At 35.8% G+C, this 17,916-nt stretch overlaps 1 protein-coding gene across 1 annotated transcript in view; it reads right to left on the bottom strand.

Moving 5' to 3' along the window:
* The window catches only part of LOC104497745 (partitioning defective 3 homolog), a gene marked incomplete at both ends in the record, with an annotated part of 44,304 nt that overhangs the window by 26,094 nt on the left and 294 nt on the right, over positions 1-17,916 (bottom strand). The window contains 3 exons of the mRNA XM_010141028.1: positions 3,518-3,900; positions 5,278-5,403; positions 14,956-15,039. Of these exons, the coding sequence (XP_010139330.1) occupies positions 3,518-3,900; positions 5,278-5,403; positions 14,956-15,039 (593 nt within the window). The remainder of the gene's footprint in view (positions 1-3,517; positions 3,901-5,277; positions 5,404-14,955; positions 15,040-17,916) is intronic.

A 17,916-nucleotide genomic window follows, 5' to 3' on the forward strand; every position in this document is an offset into this window, starting at 1 on the left:
CACTCTTTCTGTGGTAGACTTGGTGATTCCTACAGTTTTTCTCCTGTAAGTTATCCCGTGTCACTCATTTCTTTCTCTTGCAGCTACACTATTCTGCAAGAGAGAATTATTCTTTGGGCCAAAAAGGAAGAGATGATCACTACATCCATGGCTGGTAGTTAAGTCACTGTTCTGGAAGCAGGGCAATGTGGTCTGAAGTCCTGATGCACTGAATACTTCAACAGCAAAATATTTCGTGGAACTAGATCCAACTTAAAAAACAAGAGCTCAGTTTTGACATTTTACCTCAAGAGTTATATATTTAATTTAGGTAGACAAATATGTAGTTATAGATAGAAATGACACAATGCAATGAGCATTATACTTATGGGCAATCAAATAAAATGCAGGTAATTAGAAGACTGAGTACTTCAGGTTTGACTTAGTACAGCAGTGTCAAAACCAGTGTATATGAAATCTGAGTAATAAAATACCCAACTAAAAAGCAGTCTTTTAAATGCTTTACTGAGTACCAGGCTAAATGCTGTGAGTTACGCAGTGCTCAAAGACCAAACCTCAGAATCATTTGTTGTGTAATTACTTATTATTTATAAGTGCTGGACAAATTTCTTTCAATTGCATTGGTTCAAACCCTTACAATCAAAGAAAAAACACTTTGGAATTGTCCTGGTGTATATGAGGTCAACATCTGTTCTTACACTGTGGGTGTTGCATCACTTATTTTCTCTATCTATTAGATGTAAAGAATTATTTTTATTTATTTATAATTAACGTGTATCAGCTTACACCAAAATATATCTAAAGACAGGCTCACCATCTTAATTTGTGTGGGCTATTAAGTTAGCCTGTTATACAGCCTTAATGGCATTAAAATATCAGCAATAACCCTACATCTATATGCTAAAAGTTCAGGCCCTGACCTTTAAGGAAAGATAAACAGATATCCATTTTCATTTAGAAAAACCAACAAACATCCTGCATTGACTGAAACATATGACTGACCTTCTCCTCTGACTTTATTAAACAGCTAAATCCTACGAAAGTTCAGGTTATTTTAAAATGCCAAAACAGCAATAAATATTAAGAAATCATAATTACAGAGGCACATACTGTAGGGTTATCTTACCATGTCATTTTATATAATAAAGCTCATGCAATATATAGGAACACACCTGTAATAAAGAAGGTCTGTCTGTATTGAAAAAGAGTCAATTCTCATATACTACATCAGGTTAAATCAAAAGTGAGTTTCAAGATGAAGCCTCATATGCTTATATTCCTTAACGCACCCCACACGGAGTTTTTAATCTAACGATGGTAATTGATGAAATAACTGCAGACAGCTACAAAGAAAGCATATTTGTTAAATATCTATAAAGTCTGAATTATTACAACATCCTTCATTAGAAATAATCAGACAACGAATATCCCTATTGCACTCATATTTATAACAAACTACTCAGGGACATCCTTAAGTGTCTTGCTTCATTGATTGCTCCCCATGTATGTTCTCAGAGTGATCAACTGAAAGCCAAAATGGGAGAACATGCCTCTTTCTACAGTGGATATTAACAAAAAACAGCAACAATAAAAAGATAACCTTCTTTATGCATTCTTTGAGGCTTTTTTTAACGTCACAATGTATGAAATATGGTAGATTAAACAGTTTCTGTCTGAGCTAGGTGCCATTTCTCCAAAAGTAGTGTTCTCACATAAGCAAACTGTTAGGAACAAATATCCCCTCTAATCTTCTGAAATATATTCTGGATTTCAAAGGTTTTACTAGCATAAGATTCATCAAACTTATACGGTGTGAATTAGATGTTAAAAATATCTTACAGATCACTTTCCATCACAGATAGCATGCACCTTCTTCGCTCTAAAACCATCTAATGTATTGGTGCCAGCAAGGCTAAATCACGTTATGGAAGTGGGGACAGCATTTATGAAAACAGGATCCAGTACAAAGTGACCAAAATGTAACCATGTCACCGTCAAAGAATCCATAACACATCAAAATTATATTATCATACCTTATGAGCAGCTACAATGCCACAATTGTTTCATGGAAAAATACTGCATTCCCATACTCTATGTTCATTTGCTGGTGCTTTTAAATTATTTGAAATGTATATTTCCACTCCTGGCTAAGAATTATTTTATGCAGTGTCCGAGTGTTATTTCTACAGGCTTTCACAGACACACACAAAAAAAAGGTGAAAATCACTGTGGTGACAGAGACCGTATTTGTAAGCACAGTGATTCCTTAGTCAATAACAATAAGTTCTTCCAAGCAGGCTGATCAGAGCTGATGGCCTCAAGAATTTCTTGAAGAAGCATGAACAACAGAAGCAAACTGTCAGCTCAACCTTATGTCATCCAAGTTTGTAGAGCTTAAAATTCAGCAACTAGAAAGAAGCAATCTGGTGGTTCATGTGAAGTTCATACAAAGGCAAGTATAATGACAAGCAGCCTGGTTCAATGCATTGTTTTTGAAACCTTTTGATAAAAAGATTAATTAATAAAAATTATTACCACTAACCATATACGGTATCTTAAGAACATACTTTGAGTTCAACAGAGAATATTGTCATGTGGGTTAACTTTTTGCTGGGTGATGTAAACTCTATTCTTGCTGCTAGAGAACAAATTATATTTAACCTTACTCATGCTTATTTAATATCATAAAGTTTAGAGCATGTATAATCCTTTACAAAATATTTCACCAAGCGCTAAGAAACACTTGCATCTGAATGTCAATTTACTATACTGCAAATTATCTCCAAAGTGTCTAGATGGTAACTACACAAAAATACTGAATTTTCTCACTTAGGACATTTAATACATCATAAAAATTCCATGGATGTACCAGTGTATCTACATGTACACATATAACACTGATGTCAAGACCAGCATGCACTGCTTTCTCCTCTGCCCTTAAATAGTCTTTCACCCCCATTCGGATTATATTAGCATAAGAGCCAAGATAGAAAACATCACATTACCTCTCAACCACTTAAACAAAGACTTTCACATCCCAGTAGAATAAAGAAAAGCTTTAGCCGGAAATTAGAACGTCCGATTTACCAAGTGGATCCAACACACTCTAAAAATCTAATGGCAAAACCATAGTTACTCAATTTGAAAACTCATGATAACTGTAAAGTACAGAATAGGGGTCATTTTAGCTTGTTTATTTACATTAAATAGTTGACTGGGTCTCCCTGGGTCTTGGAAAACAGAATCTGTAGCACTTACTGCACTTCCCTATTAGTTGAGCGCCAGAAAACAATGTTAAAGCACTCCTGAAATTGGCCATCTGCAAACACGCTGCACACACAAAATGCACGGATGGACTCCTGGGCATGCTAGCGAGGACAACTCAGCTCCTTGGCTTCAAAAACCAACCCATCATATCCTCCATGCTACTGCAAGCTGTTCTGCCAGTCACTGGACACACATACATATACTACACACGCATACCTCAAGCTATAGGTGGAGTGCACTAGTCCCTTACCTTTTCTCAGCTGTATACTGAGCCTCTTGCCTATCTTTTTGCTGTTATACCCACTGTTTGCAGTGGAGGTGAGAACTTTCTGAGGTGACGGTACCAGGCCTGAGGGTGGTTTCCCTGATGAATTGACACTATGAGGTAGCTGCGAGTAGGAGTCTGTCTGATCGGACTGGTTACCAGCTCGAGACATTCTTTGTAATGTGTGCAGTCCAGAACTGTTAATACTTTTGCCGTCAGCATACTGGGAATCGGGGCTGAACCGGCTGGAGTAGTACGTGTTCTTCTCGCTTTGGGACAACTGTTCATACTGCTCTTTATTTGCCGCAGGGACCACGTGGAACCAAATGAACGGCGTACGCATGGCTTGGCGAAACATATGCTGTGCTCTAGGTTTCAAAATGAACAGAAAATTAGCAAATTAGGACTGGCAGACTACAAGCCATTATAAGCATAATTACTAATGTTAATTAAGCAACACGAGCTGACAGACACATTGCACTCAAGCATAAACCATAAAACTTGAATCTGTTCACTAGTCTTCTTGGTCTGGTTTTCGCTAAGGTTTATCGCCTTAGGGCAACACAACGGTTAAATATGCTTAACAACTAACATACCAAATACTAGGTTCAGAAAAGCAAAAATTTTAACCACAGTCTTGAAACGCAGACAGTTCTATGGCAGGACTGCAGTGTCCTTCTGTTTTGAACCTTGATAATTGCAATAATTGTGATAACAGTAATCACAGTGACAACAGAATTATTAGAATGAAAATGACACTTTATACAAAGACTATGTATTTCCATAATTTGCTGAGAGTATATGTGGTCTTGCAAAAAGTCAAGTTTGCACTTTATTTTTTGTAAGTTAGTAGCCTTTCAGAATACTCTATTGAGAAATAGGAAAAAAATGCTTAATCCTGCATGTACAGACACTGGGCTCTTGGTCAGGATCCAAAGTACACAAAGTCAACAAGTCTCTTCACAGACTTAACAAATTGTGATTCAGAACCATAGAACAGGCAAAGACAAGCTGCTTTCAGCCATATGGACTGGTCATGTCCAGTCCAGGTTAGAGTAAAAGTAGTAAAAAACACATTTCAAATGCATATTAAGTGTAGGATGACCAGAATATTCGTCTTCAGTCCTCAACATGTTAGGGGTTTGGAACTATATCATCTTCTTTGAAATCACTCATTTTCTGCATACTTCTTTTCTGCTTTCTTTTTCAATTATCTGTGTGTGAACTACAACCTGATTTCACTTTTAGAAGTCTTTCTGATCGACCATTTTAGGATTCCAAAAGGTCCCGGCAGCCACCAAGCAATTATTTATGATCTCTCCAATTTCTCCAGGAATTTTCTGCATACAGTACCTTTAGTTCTCACACATAGAAAACCACAAATATTTTTAAAATGTTAAAAATAAAGTCCCCATGCTGCCCACTTATATTGAAGATGATTTATGGCAAGTAGAAGAGCAAAAGTCATATATTAATTTCAGGATAAGCAGTTTATCAATACAAGAAGCAAAAATCTGTAATGTGCAAAAAAAAAAAGAAAAAGAGAAGTGCATATATTCTAATCACAATAACTATTCTGAATTTCTTGTGGTTTGGCTAATTAAAAACCACTGATGTCCCTTAGCATATCATCTCTTTATTACAAAGGCAAACTTAGACAATTTTTCCTTCCTTTCCTCAAATTACTGCAAGGCACAGTGTTAAAGTTTAAATACCGCAATGTAACGTGTGGTAAGTAAACTCACTGTTCAAATCTCCTATTCCGAAGGTCTCCGTCGTTAATCCTGACAATACAATCATTCTCACGAAAAAGGTTTTCTTGTTCAGCTTTTCCACCCTTCTCCAAACGCTTTACCAGTAGCCCCAGTGTTCTGGAACATTAAGGTTACAAATGATTACAATTTGCAGCATGGAAACTCCTATTGATTTGGTATTTTGTGATAACCACTACAGAAACTAAATTTTAAACCATCTTTACCTTGAAGTAGGATACCATAGTTTCAAATAATTTAAGCATTACCTGAATTATTATCCCTTACCCATGAAACAAAAAGCCCCGGTGAATCAAGCATGTCATTTAAAAGTAAGAACAAACTGGCAGTGTGATGACAGCACGTTCATTCTTGCAAAAGGTCGAGGTTTCTAAGCAGTAAAAGCTCCAAGAAGCACCTTGCATCTGAGAGCCAGCATCTTTTCTGCTACTTAATTGAAGTTGAACAGGTTTGACTTAAAATTTCATTTCTAAATTAGCAGAGAACACCACAGCTATGACTACCACTTTCGTGCAAGCGAAATGTGGGGTCATCTCACGTAATAACCAGCCTATAATGAAGGGATGATTAGAGGATTCAGGAAATTCATGCAAACCAAATGCTTTTTTTTTTTTTAAACCTTAGCTTTTTTTACTAAACAGCAAAGAGGAAATTAAAAACTTAAATGCAATTTTTCACTCATCATATTATCTTAATTGGCTCAGTAATGACTGAAGACAATTAGTATTTGATAGCCTCTGTGTAATGAGTTTGCTACTTCTGTCTAAAGCTTACCCACAGCGTCATCTTAAGGACATACTTAGAGAAGGTAAACAAATATTCAACCTGAAATTATGAAATGGATTCTGAAGAGTGGATTTCTGAGGTACTGGTAGAGTAGTGTGAAAAGTCAATGGTGTTTCTATACCTGAACTCTAGGTTTGAAGAAGGGTTCAATCTTCAGGATTATTCTTGCATCAACATTGCACTTGATTTTTTTAAAGAAGATCAGCTTTACATTGAAATACCACAGGATGTATCAGTGGGTCAAATTCACATCATCCAAGTCAACAGCATCACTTTTTCAGAAGTCATTTCAAGGCATGGCGTGAAAAATACTTGGTTACGTGGCAGAAATTGCAAGACCACATATGTCTTCTAGCAGAAAACTTTCAGTGATCATAGCACTTCAGTTCACCCATACCTCAAAGTAAATGAGCAGTCAATGATGCTTAAAAGGACTCCTCATGAGCTCAAAAGCTATATATGCACCTGAGCACTTCATCAAATGGGTCAGGAAAGCAGAACTAACTTTAACTTATTTCTTCCACTTTAAATTCTTCATTTAGCAACTTATCATCAACATACGCAAATAAGACATTTATTTCACAGAACAGTCATATATTTTCTCCTACAAGGCAGACGAAGGAGTAAGAGAAATGATCCTAGTAGTATTACCCTTTTGGAACCACCTGGAGACATTAAGATATGATGTTGAAAGGATCTATACATATAAACAGACTCTGAGGAGAAAAACAACATAAAGCATTTCAACAGCACAAACCATCAGATGAAGTCTGAGTCAGACATTAACATTTAAATTATACTATTCTGTTTCCATCTGTACTTTGCAAACACCTAATGTACTGCACCTTTGACCTGTCCAGGGGTCCCATTAGAGGCAAACCTTCTCCACCCTCACTTGGTTCCAGGTGGACCACTTGGATGCAGTCACTGATGCTAACTGTGATTGGACTTGACTTTAGCTCAGCTGCTGCAATTAGCAGTAACACTGGTGAGCACGAGGATGACAGAGATTCCATAAAGCTACAGTATAATTTCTTGAGAATACATGCATTTCAGAAAAAACACACAACAGTCCCACAACCAGTAATAGTGTATATCCAGCCCTAACCCTCCCCATCCCAGTTTAATATTCTTTGGGTCTGCAAGGTTATACCTTTTGTAGATTCCTTCCAACAACCAGCATATCCCATTAAAAACAAAACCAAAACAAACAAAAAAATCCCAAATTTCCCATTTCTTCCCCTCCCCTTTTTTTTACTGATCACCGAGGTAGTGAAACACCTTGTATTATCTAGATATTTTAGGTGATTTTCTGTTTGCCTTTCCCACAATCCTCTAATAGTTTGAATGACAAAAATTTCTAAAAGTTAGTTCACAACAGTCATACATTAACTTAATGACCATGTTGTGCTCTATTTATTTTACTAGAATTTACCGATATGAAGGTATGCTGTCACAGGAAGCAAAACAAAACAATTTTTTAAAATATTCATTCAATCCCTTTTTCTTTCTGTTCACTAAAATAAACTTTGAACACAGTCTCAGATTTTTAAAACCGATAACTATAAAAAATAAACTTTTATAACTCAACAGTTGCTGAAAGCATTAAGATAAGTTATGGATGTTAATGATAAAAGAAAAAAGATTTGAATGTCTTCATTACATTATTATCAGAATTATAGTTTTGATACATATAAGACTGATGGTTAGAAAACAAGTTTGTGCCTTTTTCACTTGTGAGTTGTTGAATTTCTCAGGGAAGACAGTATCTTTGAGCCACAAAGTGAAGTTTCTTTAGAGGGTATCTCTAAATGGGGAAGACATAAGCAAGCAAATATAAAATTGCGAATGCTACAGTTAAGGAAAAGCCACCAAAATATTTGAGGAAGAAGTAAGGACTATGTCTACTCTTCCTTCTCTTTTGCTTCATGTCCAACAGCACTTTGATGCAGGTGTGCTCCTCTGAAATTCCCCAAGACAGTTCAGAATTTGTGTGTGCACACAATGCTGGCATGAGAGCATAGACAGTACCTGCAGCAGGTGTATTGTTTATGTGGTTAAGTATAAAAAAATACCAAAATATCAAAATGTTAAATATCAAAACATATTCCACACAAGGAATAACACTCCAAGTTAATATTATGATAATACTCTACACAAAACCATATTATTATTTCGTCCCAATGTCTCCATGTACTTACACAATAATTGGGGTTTGCATAGCATTTTTCTTGAAACATTGCATTCTACTTTTCCTAAAGTTACACGTAATTATTAATGCAAGATGAATCTTTATGCATGGTTTGTCATTTCTTAAATTTACTTCACCTAAGCTCTCAAATTTAGTGAAAAGATTACTAATCCTAGCCAGTGGTAAAATACTGTAACAAATAAACTACCAATCAAAACTGCAAATACTCTCATCAAAAAAAGGCTCCAAGTTCTACTACTGCAAGAGTCCTCATCTCGGACTCAGCATATGGTGCTCATGAGGTTTTGCTTTTTAACAAATGTTAGAGCTAGGATAATCAAGGCGTATAAAGCTAAAGACACTGAGAACAGACTCACGGCTCGATGAACAGCCTCAGTCAAATATGAAACCAGGATCTTCAGAGTGCCTTTTAATTTACTTAATTTTTTAACGTAAACACATAGGATAAGGAGATCTCTTTAGACACAGTTTCAGGAACAGTTTCCTGAATGCCGTTCTGCGTAGCATACTAAACCGTCCTAAAACTTGGAGAACATGTAAGTTCCTGAAAATTTTAGTAACAAAAGCCTATCAATTTCCTACAACACTTCTTTAGCATATTATTGTTAGCTGTAAGAACATGACTCTAAAAAAAGGCACTATGGGAATTCATATTTGTTATTGCAGTATCTGGTGATAAACAGAGTAGACCTGATATTGCAAATATGCAATAACCTAAAAAATAATTGGATTTTTTTGTGCCACCACTATTAATCCTGATAAGTGGCAACGTAGCTCTACTACACTTTCAATATTACGTTTCCTACATTAGGAAAACATAAATTTTGAAAGCCTGTAAGCTAATCTAGTATAAAATACAAAAGTCATTGTATATATTTGTTTAAACCCAACCATGTAGCATACAAATATATGGGTGCATTTGAATTTGTTTAACATTGTTCAATTAAAGTACATCAACACGATTGCTAACATAGTCTTCCATTATGAACATCTTAAACTGTAACTTTTTCAAGAATGAGATTCAATATTGTGTGAACCTCTGCAGAACACTCTACAAGTCTACAATTGTTGAAACAATAATTATAAATGGAAATGTGGTACCTGCATTGTTTTAGGCTAACATTAGGCGACATGGGGACAGAACGAAATTAATATCGAAGCACAGAGCTCAATCTTTGTATTTGTTTTAAATAGTTAATTAGGAATGTAAACAGATTAATTATATTAGCATTTGTACCACTGTATTTTCACAAGGTTCATTACTCTAATTATACAATTAAAATAAACTCAGCTACATGTGTTAACATTTCAGTTTTCAGTATAAATTATAACCAATGATAAAACTAGAAATAAGCAGCAAATGCTTTATTGACATCTAAATTGCCTGAGTTAGTCTGGGTAGTTCTCTGAAACTGTGAACTCCCCACATGCCACCCAGCTGCAGGGAAATGATGATGATCTGTCTCAATAAAAACCGACAGATGTATACACTGTGAGAGAAATAAAAATATTACACTGAGCATCTAGAATATGATTCGGCCATCACCACCCACTGTACGTACACACTGAAGTTATTTACCTATTACCTGCAAGCTAACTTCAATATAATCAAAACAGACAGAACAGAAAATAACCAATTTAGATGTTTATGTAAAGTCAGTGGCATGAAAAAGCAAAAACTAGATTAAGGGGCAAAACTAAGGATTGATTGAAAAGCTGATGTGCAGTGTGATTTCACGCCCTGAAAGATCTCCGAGAAGTTCTACAGGAACATAAACAGGGTATAAACTTCCTGAGATTCGGAGGTCAGAGCAGGCAAATCAGCTTATTCGGTCAAGTTAAATTATCGTGGCTGATCAATGCTAAATTAGACAAACTCCTTTGCACAACATTGATGTCATGGCACCACTGCAAAGGCATTAAAATAACTTCATCAGCCCTGACACCTGAAGTCCAGAAACAATTTCTACTCTTTGGTAACTATTCCTCAGCATTTTAGCTTGAGTAATACTTCCAGTTAAGATTATATAACTTTTTAAAGGCTGAGATGAGACAAAGAAAGCCTTGAATTCACCTAAAAGACTGAGGGAAAGGTACATTCAGACCACAGGGAAACCTTTGCCAATGTCTGTGTTTTTGAAAAGCATGATTACCTTCGAGACTTGAAAGGTTGGAAATGCAAGAAAGGAATAAATAGAGATGCATATAACACAGACCTCCTAGATGATCAAACAGAATATGATCATTAGAGAGGCACCTTGAAGGCAGTATTAAGTATTCACACTACGGACAATGGCCATTACATGTTACTTTAGTTTTCTTTGTATCTTGAGTAAAAGACTAAAACTTTTACAGGGAAACGTGATTTATAAACTCTAGAAAATGAAGGGCATTTCCACTAAAAGAAAAAAAAACAAAAACAAACCCAAAACAAACAAACAAAACCCTCAAAAAAACCCTACAGAACAGAAAAATAGTATTAACAGTTTTCTAGTACAGGGATTGTGTATACATCTTAATTTGAGCTTTTTTATTTTTTTAATAATATTCGTTAAATCTGTCATCTAAACTGACAAAAAGCAATAGAATTCAGTCTCTTATTTCTCCCATTCTTTTGAAACTTCCTTAATATTTTTAAGATATTTAGGATGTAAAACAAAAACACAGTTTAAATCATTTTAGCTGCCAGGTTTTAGCTGTACGGTTCATCATGGACTTTGTGACATGCTTCAACACGAAGAACAGCTAGCAGAGCCCTACTACTGTTCTGCATGAAAGTAACGTGTTTGATACTGTTCATGGGTTTTTTACAAGAATATCGCATCTTTTTCTGTTCCGTTTTACTAAGCAGGCTTCACAGAAGTCTTGGACTATATCATTATTCAAAGAGATACCTGATGCTATATATTCCTTGTATCAGTCGAACCTCCTTTCAAAGACAGACCTGACAGGATTTCAGAACAGCAGCTAGGATATAGAGCTTGAGAAGATTTCAAAGAGTTTTGAAAGCAGAAGCTGCCATATAATGGTAAATTATGCTACAATTACTATTAAGCTTGTAGAGGAGGAGAACTCAATGCAACACCTCCTATGCATCAACATAACGTCCCCCACCAGCCAGGACTGCTGGGGACTGAGCACTTACTCTCCTCTTGGAGCATCTAATAAGAAGGAAGGATTTGTGCTCAAGACTATTTTGCACAGATCTAGGATTTTCCTTCCTCTTCTGCTTTTCCTCTGGTTAATTTCCTCCTTATTCTTATCTAAACACTTCCCTGTTCACTCTCTATTTCATCTTCCTTTCTGCATTCATTTCCATGTCTCCTCTCTGGTTAGCACTGCATCTATGCCTTGCAAAAATGTGCAAGCAGGTTTTGCAAACAGAACTTTTATCTTGAAAAACTTCACAACCATATGGTTGTCAATAGGTATACCCCTCCCTTTTAATAAGGTGAACAAACTCTGTTATCTAAAACGTATGATCAAAAAGGCCAATAAAGGATTGATAGAGACTTTTACATGTCAAAACAGAAGGATAATACACAAACATATTCATAGCAGAAAGTTTGACCATGCCTGTACATGTCTGTACAAATTAATAGTACTTTTCCCAAAGAATTACAGAAATTCTTTTTTGTCATTAAAAAAAGTCTCAGTTTTGGTATGAACAGAAATAATTAGAAGCATCTATACAGACTAGGCAGAGACCTTTACAGATTTTGTTCAAGATCAAATGCCAATACTGAAGACGCATTCTTACTCCAGACGCAAAACATCAAAGACCATGAAAAAGTCAAGTATTTCCTCAAATAAAGAACATAATTACGACATATAATTTTTAGAGGTCTGGGGTGTTTGTTTTGGGGGAGGGGGAATTTTTTGGTGGGAGAAGATCCCTGCTTATTGCACAGCAGGGAAAAAAAGGGCCAATTGCTATAGTATGTTTTTACACTTTTTCAGTTTTTAAAATTATTGATTTAATAACCATTGCCGATTGATTAACATTTTCAAAGGCAAAAGAAACTGGAAGAAACATAATTGAAAAACACAGCATGACTGGAATAGAACATCATGCAAATATAAAATAACAGTGGGCTGTATGATATATCAGATCTTTTCTTTCTGGACATCCCTCAAATTCTTTACTGAGTCCTGTGCTTGGGTTTGTATACTCAGGTTTCTACTGAGCAGATCCCCAGCTCAAGTCAGGCAGTTCACTGTAGCACAGTGCTGCTCTGCAGCCACAGGAGGAACAAAGAGCAGCCATGTGCTAGAGTGAGAAACAAGTAGGCAGAAGATCCCTGCCAAGCAGCTGCTCTCCCTCCGAATCTAGCAAAAGGAGAACAAAGTATATCTTATCTGCTCAGAAGAGCTGGGGGAGCAAGATAAGGACACCCCTCCACATCCCTCCCCACCCCACCCCACTCCCCCCCCCCAATAAAAAACAACCCCACAAAAAAAGAGAAACCAAAAACCCCCACCCAGTGCTCCAAAACTGGAGTTGGGCGCATTCCTTCCCCTGCCCACGCTGCAGGCAGCTAGAGAAAATGTCTTTGTTCTCACTGAGAGCATGTAGAGTTGGGGGCACAGCTGACAGTAAAGCAGCGGTACAACACAAGTGCTTATAATCAATTCCAAGTGATGAGCTCTACTTTACTTCCACTACAAAGCAGAGAGCACAGAAGAAATGTTTTGGAAATACATGAGGTCCTCTCCGACCCTGCTATCAAGACATGGGCTAACTGCAAGACGTGGACCCAAGTATCTTCCCTCTCCAGCAGATTACTTTGGGGGGGTTCAAAAATCTCACTACAGCAATTGCATGTAACATCCTAGTATTATGAAGAAAAAGTAGATAAATTTTAGTATCAAAATTATTTCCTTGTAAATTTTCCTTGTAACTTGTTTGATTTTCAAGTATGTCTTAATTCTAAATGTCTATATTTAAGACAGCTTTCCTGGAATACAGCTTTATTATATAATCCCAAACTCAGCACAAAAAAAAAAAAAAAGAGTCAAAAGACCTTCATAGCTCTTGACATAGCTGGCATCCTTTAAAAAAAGTGAGATATTGTATTTCTGTGTTTATAGCTTTTTCATTTTATATGCTCTCATTATATATAAACAGTTTAAGCTTTGCCTCAGACTTGACAACCATATTAACATCCTGGAAGTGAATTTTACTGGAGTTATACTTCTTATTCAAAATGTCAAAATACACTTTTCTAACATCAATTTCAGTACTTAGTAGGCAGCCAACATTCTTAAACCGTTTTTTTGCTTGGCCTTGACACTGTCTAAACCCCAGATAACTGTGTGAACATTTCAACCATTTCCAACTTGTATGGGATTTACTTCTCAGCTTATGTTTGAAGTACCATTCACTCAAGTTCTTCCCATCCGCACACTGAATTTACTAAACTGCAGATTATGAAGAGTTTAGCACTTCACAGAAGTTTGTTCTTAATACTTGTAGTCCTCAGAAAAAGAAGCCTTAAATTTAAAAAAATACGATTACTCATAATACATGTCAGTATAGCTATGAAAGTATTGGGTTTAAAGTAACAACTGCAAAAAAAGCTCATGTAATGTGTTTAAAATCTTGTGGAGGTATTTGGCATAGAAGGAAAAATACATTTATATTTTCTGAAACTAGGATATTAATATTTGAGAGATCTACATGTATAGCCAGTTAGGTTTCCTCTTAATCACTACATTGAAATTGCTGCTGGGTCAAAAGACATGTGAGAACATAGCAACCCCTACATAACAACCCCTCAAAGATTACTTTTTAAATTATGTATTCTTTCCCCTTTTCCTTAAAGAGGGAAAATATAGTGTATACTTAGAATACGTATCACCAAAATAAAATCTCCACATATTCCTGAAGAACTGTAATTTTTCAACATACTTAAAAGCTTTAAATCCACCACTAATTACTATAAAAAAGCTATTTTTAAGAGATTATGTTAATGACCCTAAACGGTAAAACTCTACTTTAGCAAAGTAAGCGTTAGAGACAATGCATTGTTTTCTAATATAATCCCCCACATTACATTTTTTAATGTAAAAGACTTTCTTCACACTTTTTCTTGTAAACAATCCAACTTCAGGAGTTCAAGCCTTTCATATAATAATTCTGCAACACCAGAATGTTTCAACTGGTTTTGCCTCTTCATTTTAATCCCAGTAGATGGAAAACCACTAAATACTGACAGCACGATTATTGTTTTCTCTTCCATTCTTATCAAGTGCAAGCGTAGGACAGCTGGTGTTATTTGGGACTTTGTGGCTCTAAACAGTCAACAAGGAAATGTTGCATAAACATCTACCAGAATTAAAGCAGCAGCTTATAATTTTTAAGAGTCCAAAAGGAGATGTCTTTATACTTCAATTTCACATAAGATTACAAACAGAACCTCTATTAAAACTCCACGGTTCTAACTCCTTTTAAGCCGAGCCTTTCCATTAGAGAGTCCGTTCCAAGTACAGTCAGTACACATGTATTCCTGCCTTCCTTAATCAGCAAGACTGCCTTTTGGAAAAACATATAGTATTCGACAGAAGGCAAAGACATACAATACAAAAACTAACACAACTAAGATAAAGCACAGCAAGCTACAATTCAGTTAAAATCCTACACGATACGTTACCTTCCGCCTCGGGCACTGAAAGGCACTACATGGATTCCCAAAGGCCCGCCGTCATTGGAGACTTCTACGAGCTTTACCATATCACTGTGAGACAATGACGAATGAGGGAATATGAACATGTACCGTGAAGGAATCGAAAAATCCCACACAAACATACACAGAAAAACAAGACCATTCCAGAAATCAAGCCATGGTGGTGAAAGCGTAATTGAATGCTACGTACCTGAAGATTAATCTGATGGCATGAAAGGAGATCAATCATCAAAAATAGTTCAATTAATAAAAATCAGACAATTTTTTTGTAAACTTAGTTTGCTACATAATAATAGGTATCGTTATCTTTGCATGCTATTGTTTTATCTCTTCCTTATTCTAAAGTTTAAATTTAAAGTTAACTGTTCGGACCATTGAGCAGAAACTTTAAATACCACACAAAATTTTTCCTCAGAAGCCTAAAAGCTGATCATAGCACTAACAAGTTTTTCATCTTAGGGGCAATCCACTCCAAGCATTAATATTATCTTTCACAAAACTACCCCTTAATCAAATGAGGGCTATTCAATTTTTAATTGGATAAATTATTCTAGTTTAAAACTTCTTGTTTGCTGTCATTTCAACTCTTTTATTGGAAGACTGCTGTATCTACATCTCCTTATTAGGCAAAGTTTCCAAAGTAAGATTTAACTATGACATTCAAAACCAACCACACGTCTTCCTGAAGCAACTATGTATCTAGGTTTCAATTATATTTTTTGTTGTAGAGAAGGAAAAATGAGAAGAAAGTACAGATTCAGAAAGAGACATGCAAAAATTCTAGAAACAGGTTTGGACCAAATCTACTGATGCGTTTGAAACACACCCACATCTGGAAAGGTGAAATACAGCCCGTAAACCCAAATGGGAAAATCATATGTGGAGGCCAAATCTCTCAGTAAATCTGGAAGTGAGCGATCTGAATAAAGTCACAATCTGAATTTCTGGCTTATACCTCTCTCTAGTATTACACTCTTTTTCCATATTTCCTGGCACTACAGATATATATACACACACACAGATCTTTGACAAGCTTGTTTCTCATAAGCGTATAAATCAAATTTAATTTAGAAAAGGAGCGCAGAGCAAGACCAATGCCCTATAACAGCAGCAAAAAGTTTTCTGCTTCCTTCAACAGCTCTTGATCATATGGTGGCCCATCACAAAACCTTGCAGCACTTAATCTGGAGTTTGAGAATAACCAGATTACATACTGTTAGGAAGTCAACAAAAATCCCATGTTGCAGTTTGGTTTATGTTTTTTTCACATTAAATTATTTAATATATTTTTAAGGTAGCCTTTACACTTGTTGCAAGCCTCAATTCGTGTCTGATTTTAACTCCTTTTTTTAAACACGAATGAAAGGTCTCTATCCCTGTTGCCACTGCTTAGCTCAAGCAAGTATTGCAACAAGAAAGCTGCGAGATCAGCCAAAAAACATGTTGTTCTTCAGACCTGGAACAACGTTTTGAGACTGACAGCATTACAGCATCTGGTAATGTTCCCTGTCCCAGTTTCTGCATTGGCTAGCTCCATTTCCTTCTCACTGTACATTAAGGCTGGGTTTTCATTAACTGGTGTGCAAAGCAGCTCATGGGAATCCAGCAATGCCTTTCACCTGCAAAACGTTCTCTAAAAGACATCTTTTGTTATTGTTATGCCTATGGCTCCCCATGATGAACTTTTTTCTGACTTTCATGTTAGCTTAAAAGCAAACTGAGGGCTGAGAAAGAGAACAAGTGAAAATTAGTGTGATTCACCTGGAACTGCCATAAGTGGAAATACAACTTAAATTTAAAAAATAGTAACTTTTCATATCCAGCCTACACTGCTTAACTTATTCTGCTGCTTGAGACAGTAAACTTCCTTTTTTCCAAAATACACATTGAAGGTCTAGGAACCATTTTTCTCATCTTTTTTTTTCAAAAAAAATCCATCCCAAATTCAAATGTTAAACTCTGTAAAATGGAAAACCAAATGAAACAACCCCTTCCTAAGACAGATTGTTTCAATTTCACTTCCTGATTTTTTCAGAAGTTTGGGCCAACTACTTCAAGCAAACATACAAAGAAGTATGATGCTAAAACAGATAAGAATGAAGTAGCATATGATGAAAAGTCACTAAGTTACTTAAAGCAATACCACGAAGCATTACATCTGACAGTTCTGCAAACTCTATTGAGCAAACAGCATTTGGAATTTGTAACGTAACAGATTTTGTAAATGGAAGAGAGTAAAACTCAGCATGTATTGCCTAATAGATGTCACCATGATCTTTATATAACATTTAAACCCTCTACTCCTAATTCATAATTTAATGCAGAAATAATAGGAGGAGGAGATTAATTTTTTTTATTTAAATTTAAAGTTTATTCCATTTAAAAGGTTTTATTTAAGGGTAGAAGGAATATTTTCTCATTAATTTCATCGTGAGGTACAGATTGGCTCCTTGCAATGAAATGCAAAAGGTCAAGCTTCCTGTACATCGTGATGAAATTAAACATCCTTTATCAACTTTTTTTAAAAAATTGTAAGAAAATTCCAAGTCCTAAATGACATCAGTTTTGATCCATTCACGAAGTATGAGGTTTTTGACCACATGATTCATGTGACCCCCATGTACATCTTCCCAGATGACTGTGAACTGGTGACAGAAATTAAGATTTTTCCCCTTTGAAATTCTTGCTTGTTGATTTACTTGTGCTAGCACTGACCCTATTCCTTCTGTCAAGTTTTCAGAGTTCCATCAAATAAGCATGTTCTCTGAGGCAGAAAATCTACTACAGCATCAGCATGTATAAATGTCAAGTTTCCAATGTTCATCCTTAACAGAGCTTTTTAAATTGTTTAAACTCTGCTTTAAAGAGGTCCACAAAGGAAATTGCTTAATATAAAAACAACACATGACCTAAAAAAAAAAAAAAAAA

This window comes from Buceros rhinoceros, unplaced genomic scaffold (genome assembly GCF_000710305.1).
Source record: "Buceros rhinoceros silvestris isolate BGI_N320 unplaced genomic scaffold, ASM71030v1 scaffold11448, whole genome shotgun sequence".
Lineage (NCBI taxonomy): Eukaryota > Metazoa > Chordata > Aves > Bucerotiformes > Bucerotidae > Buceros > Buceros rhinoceros.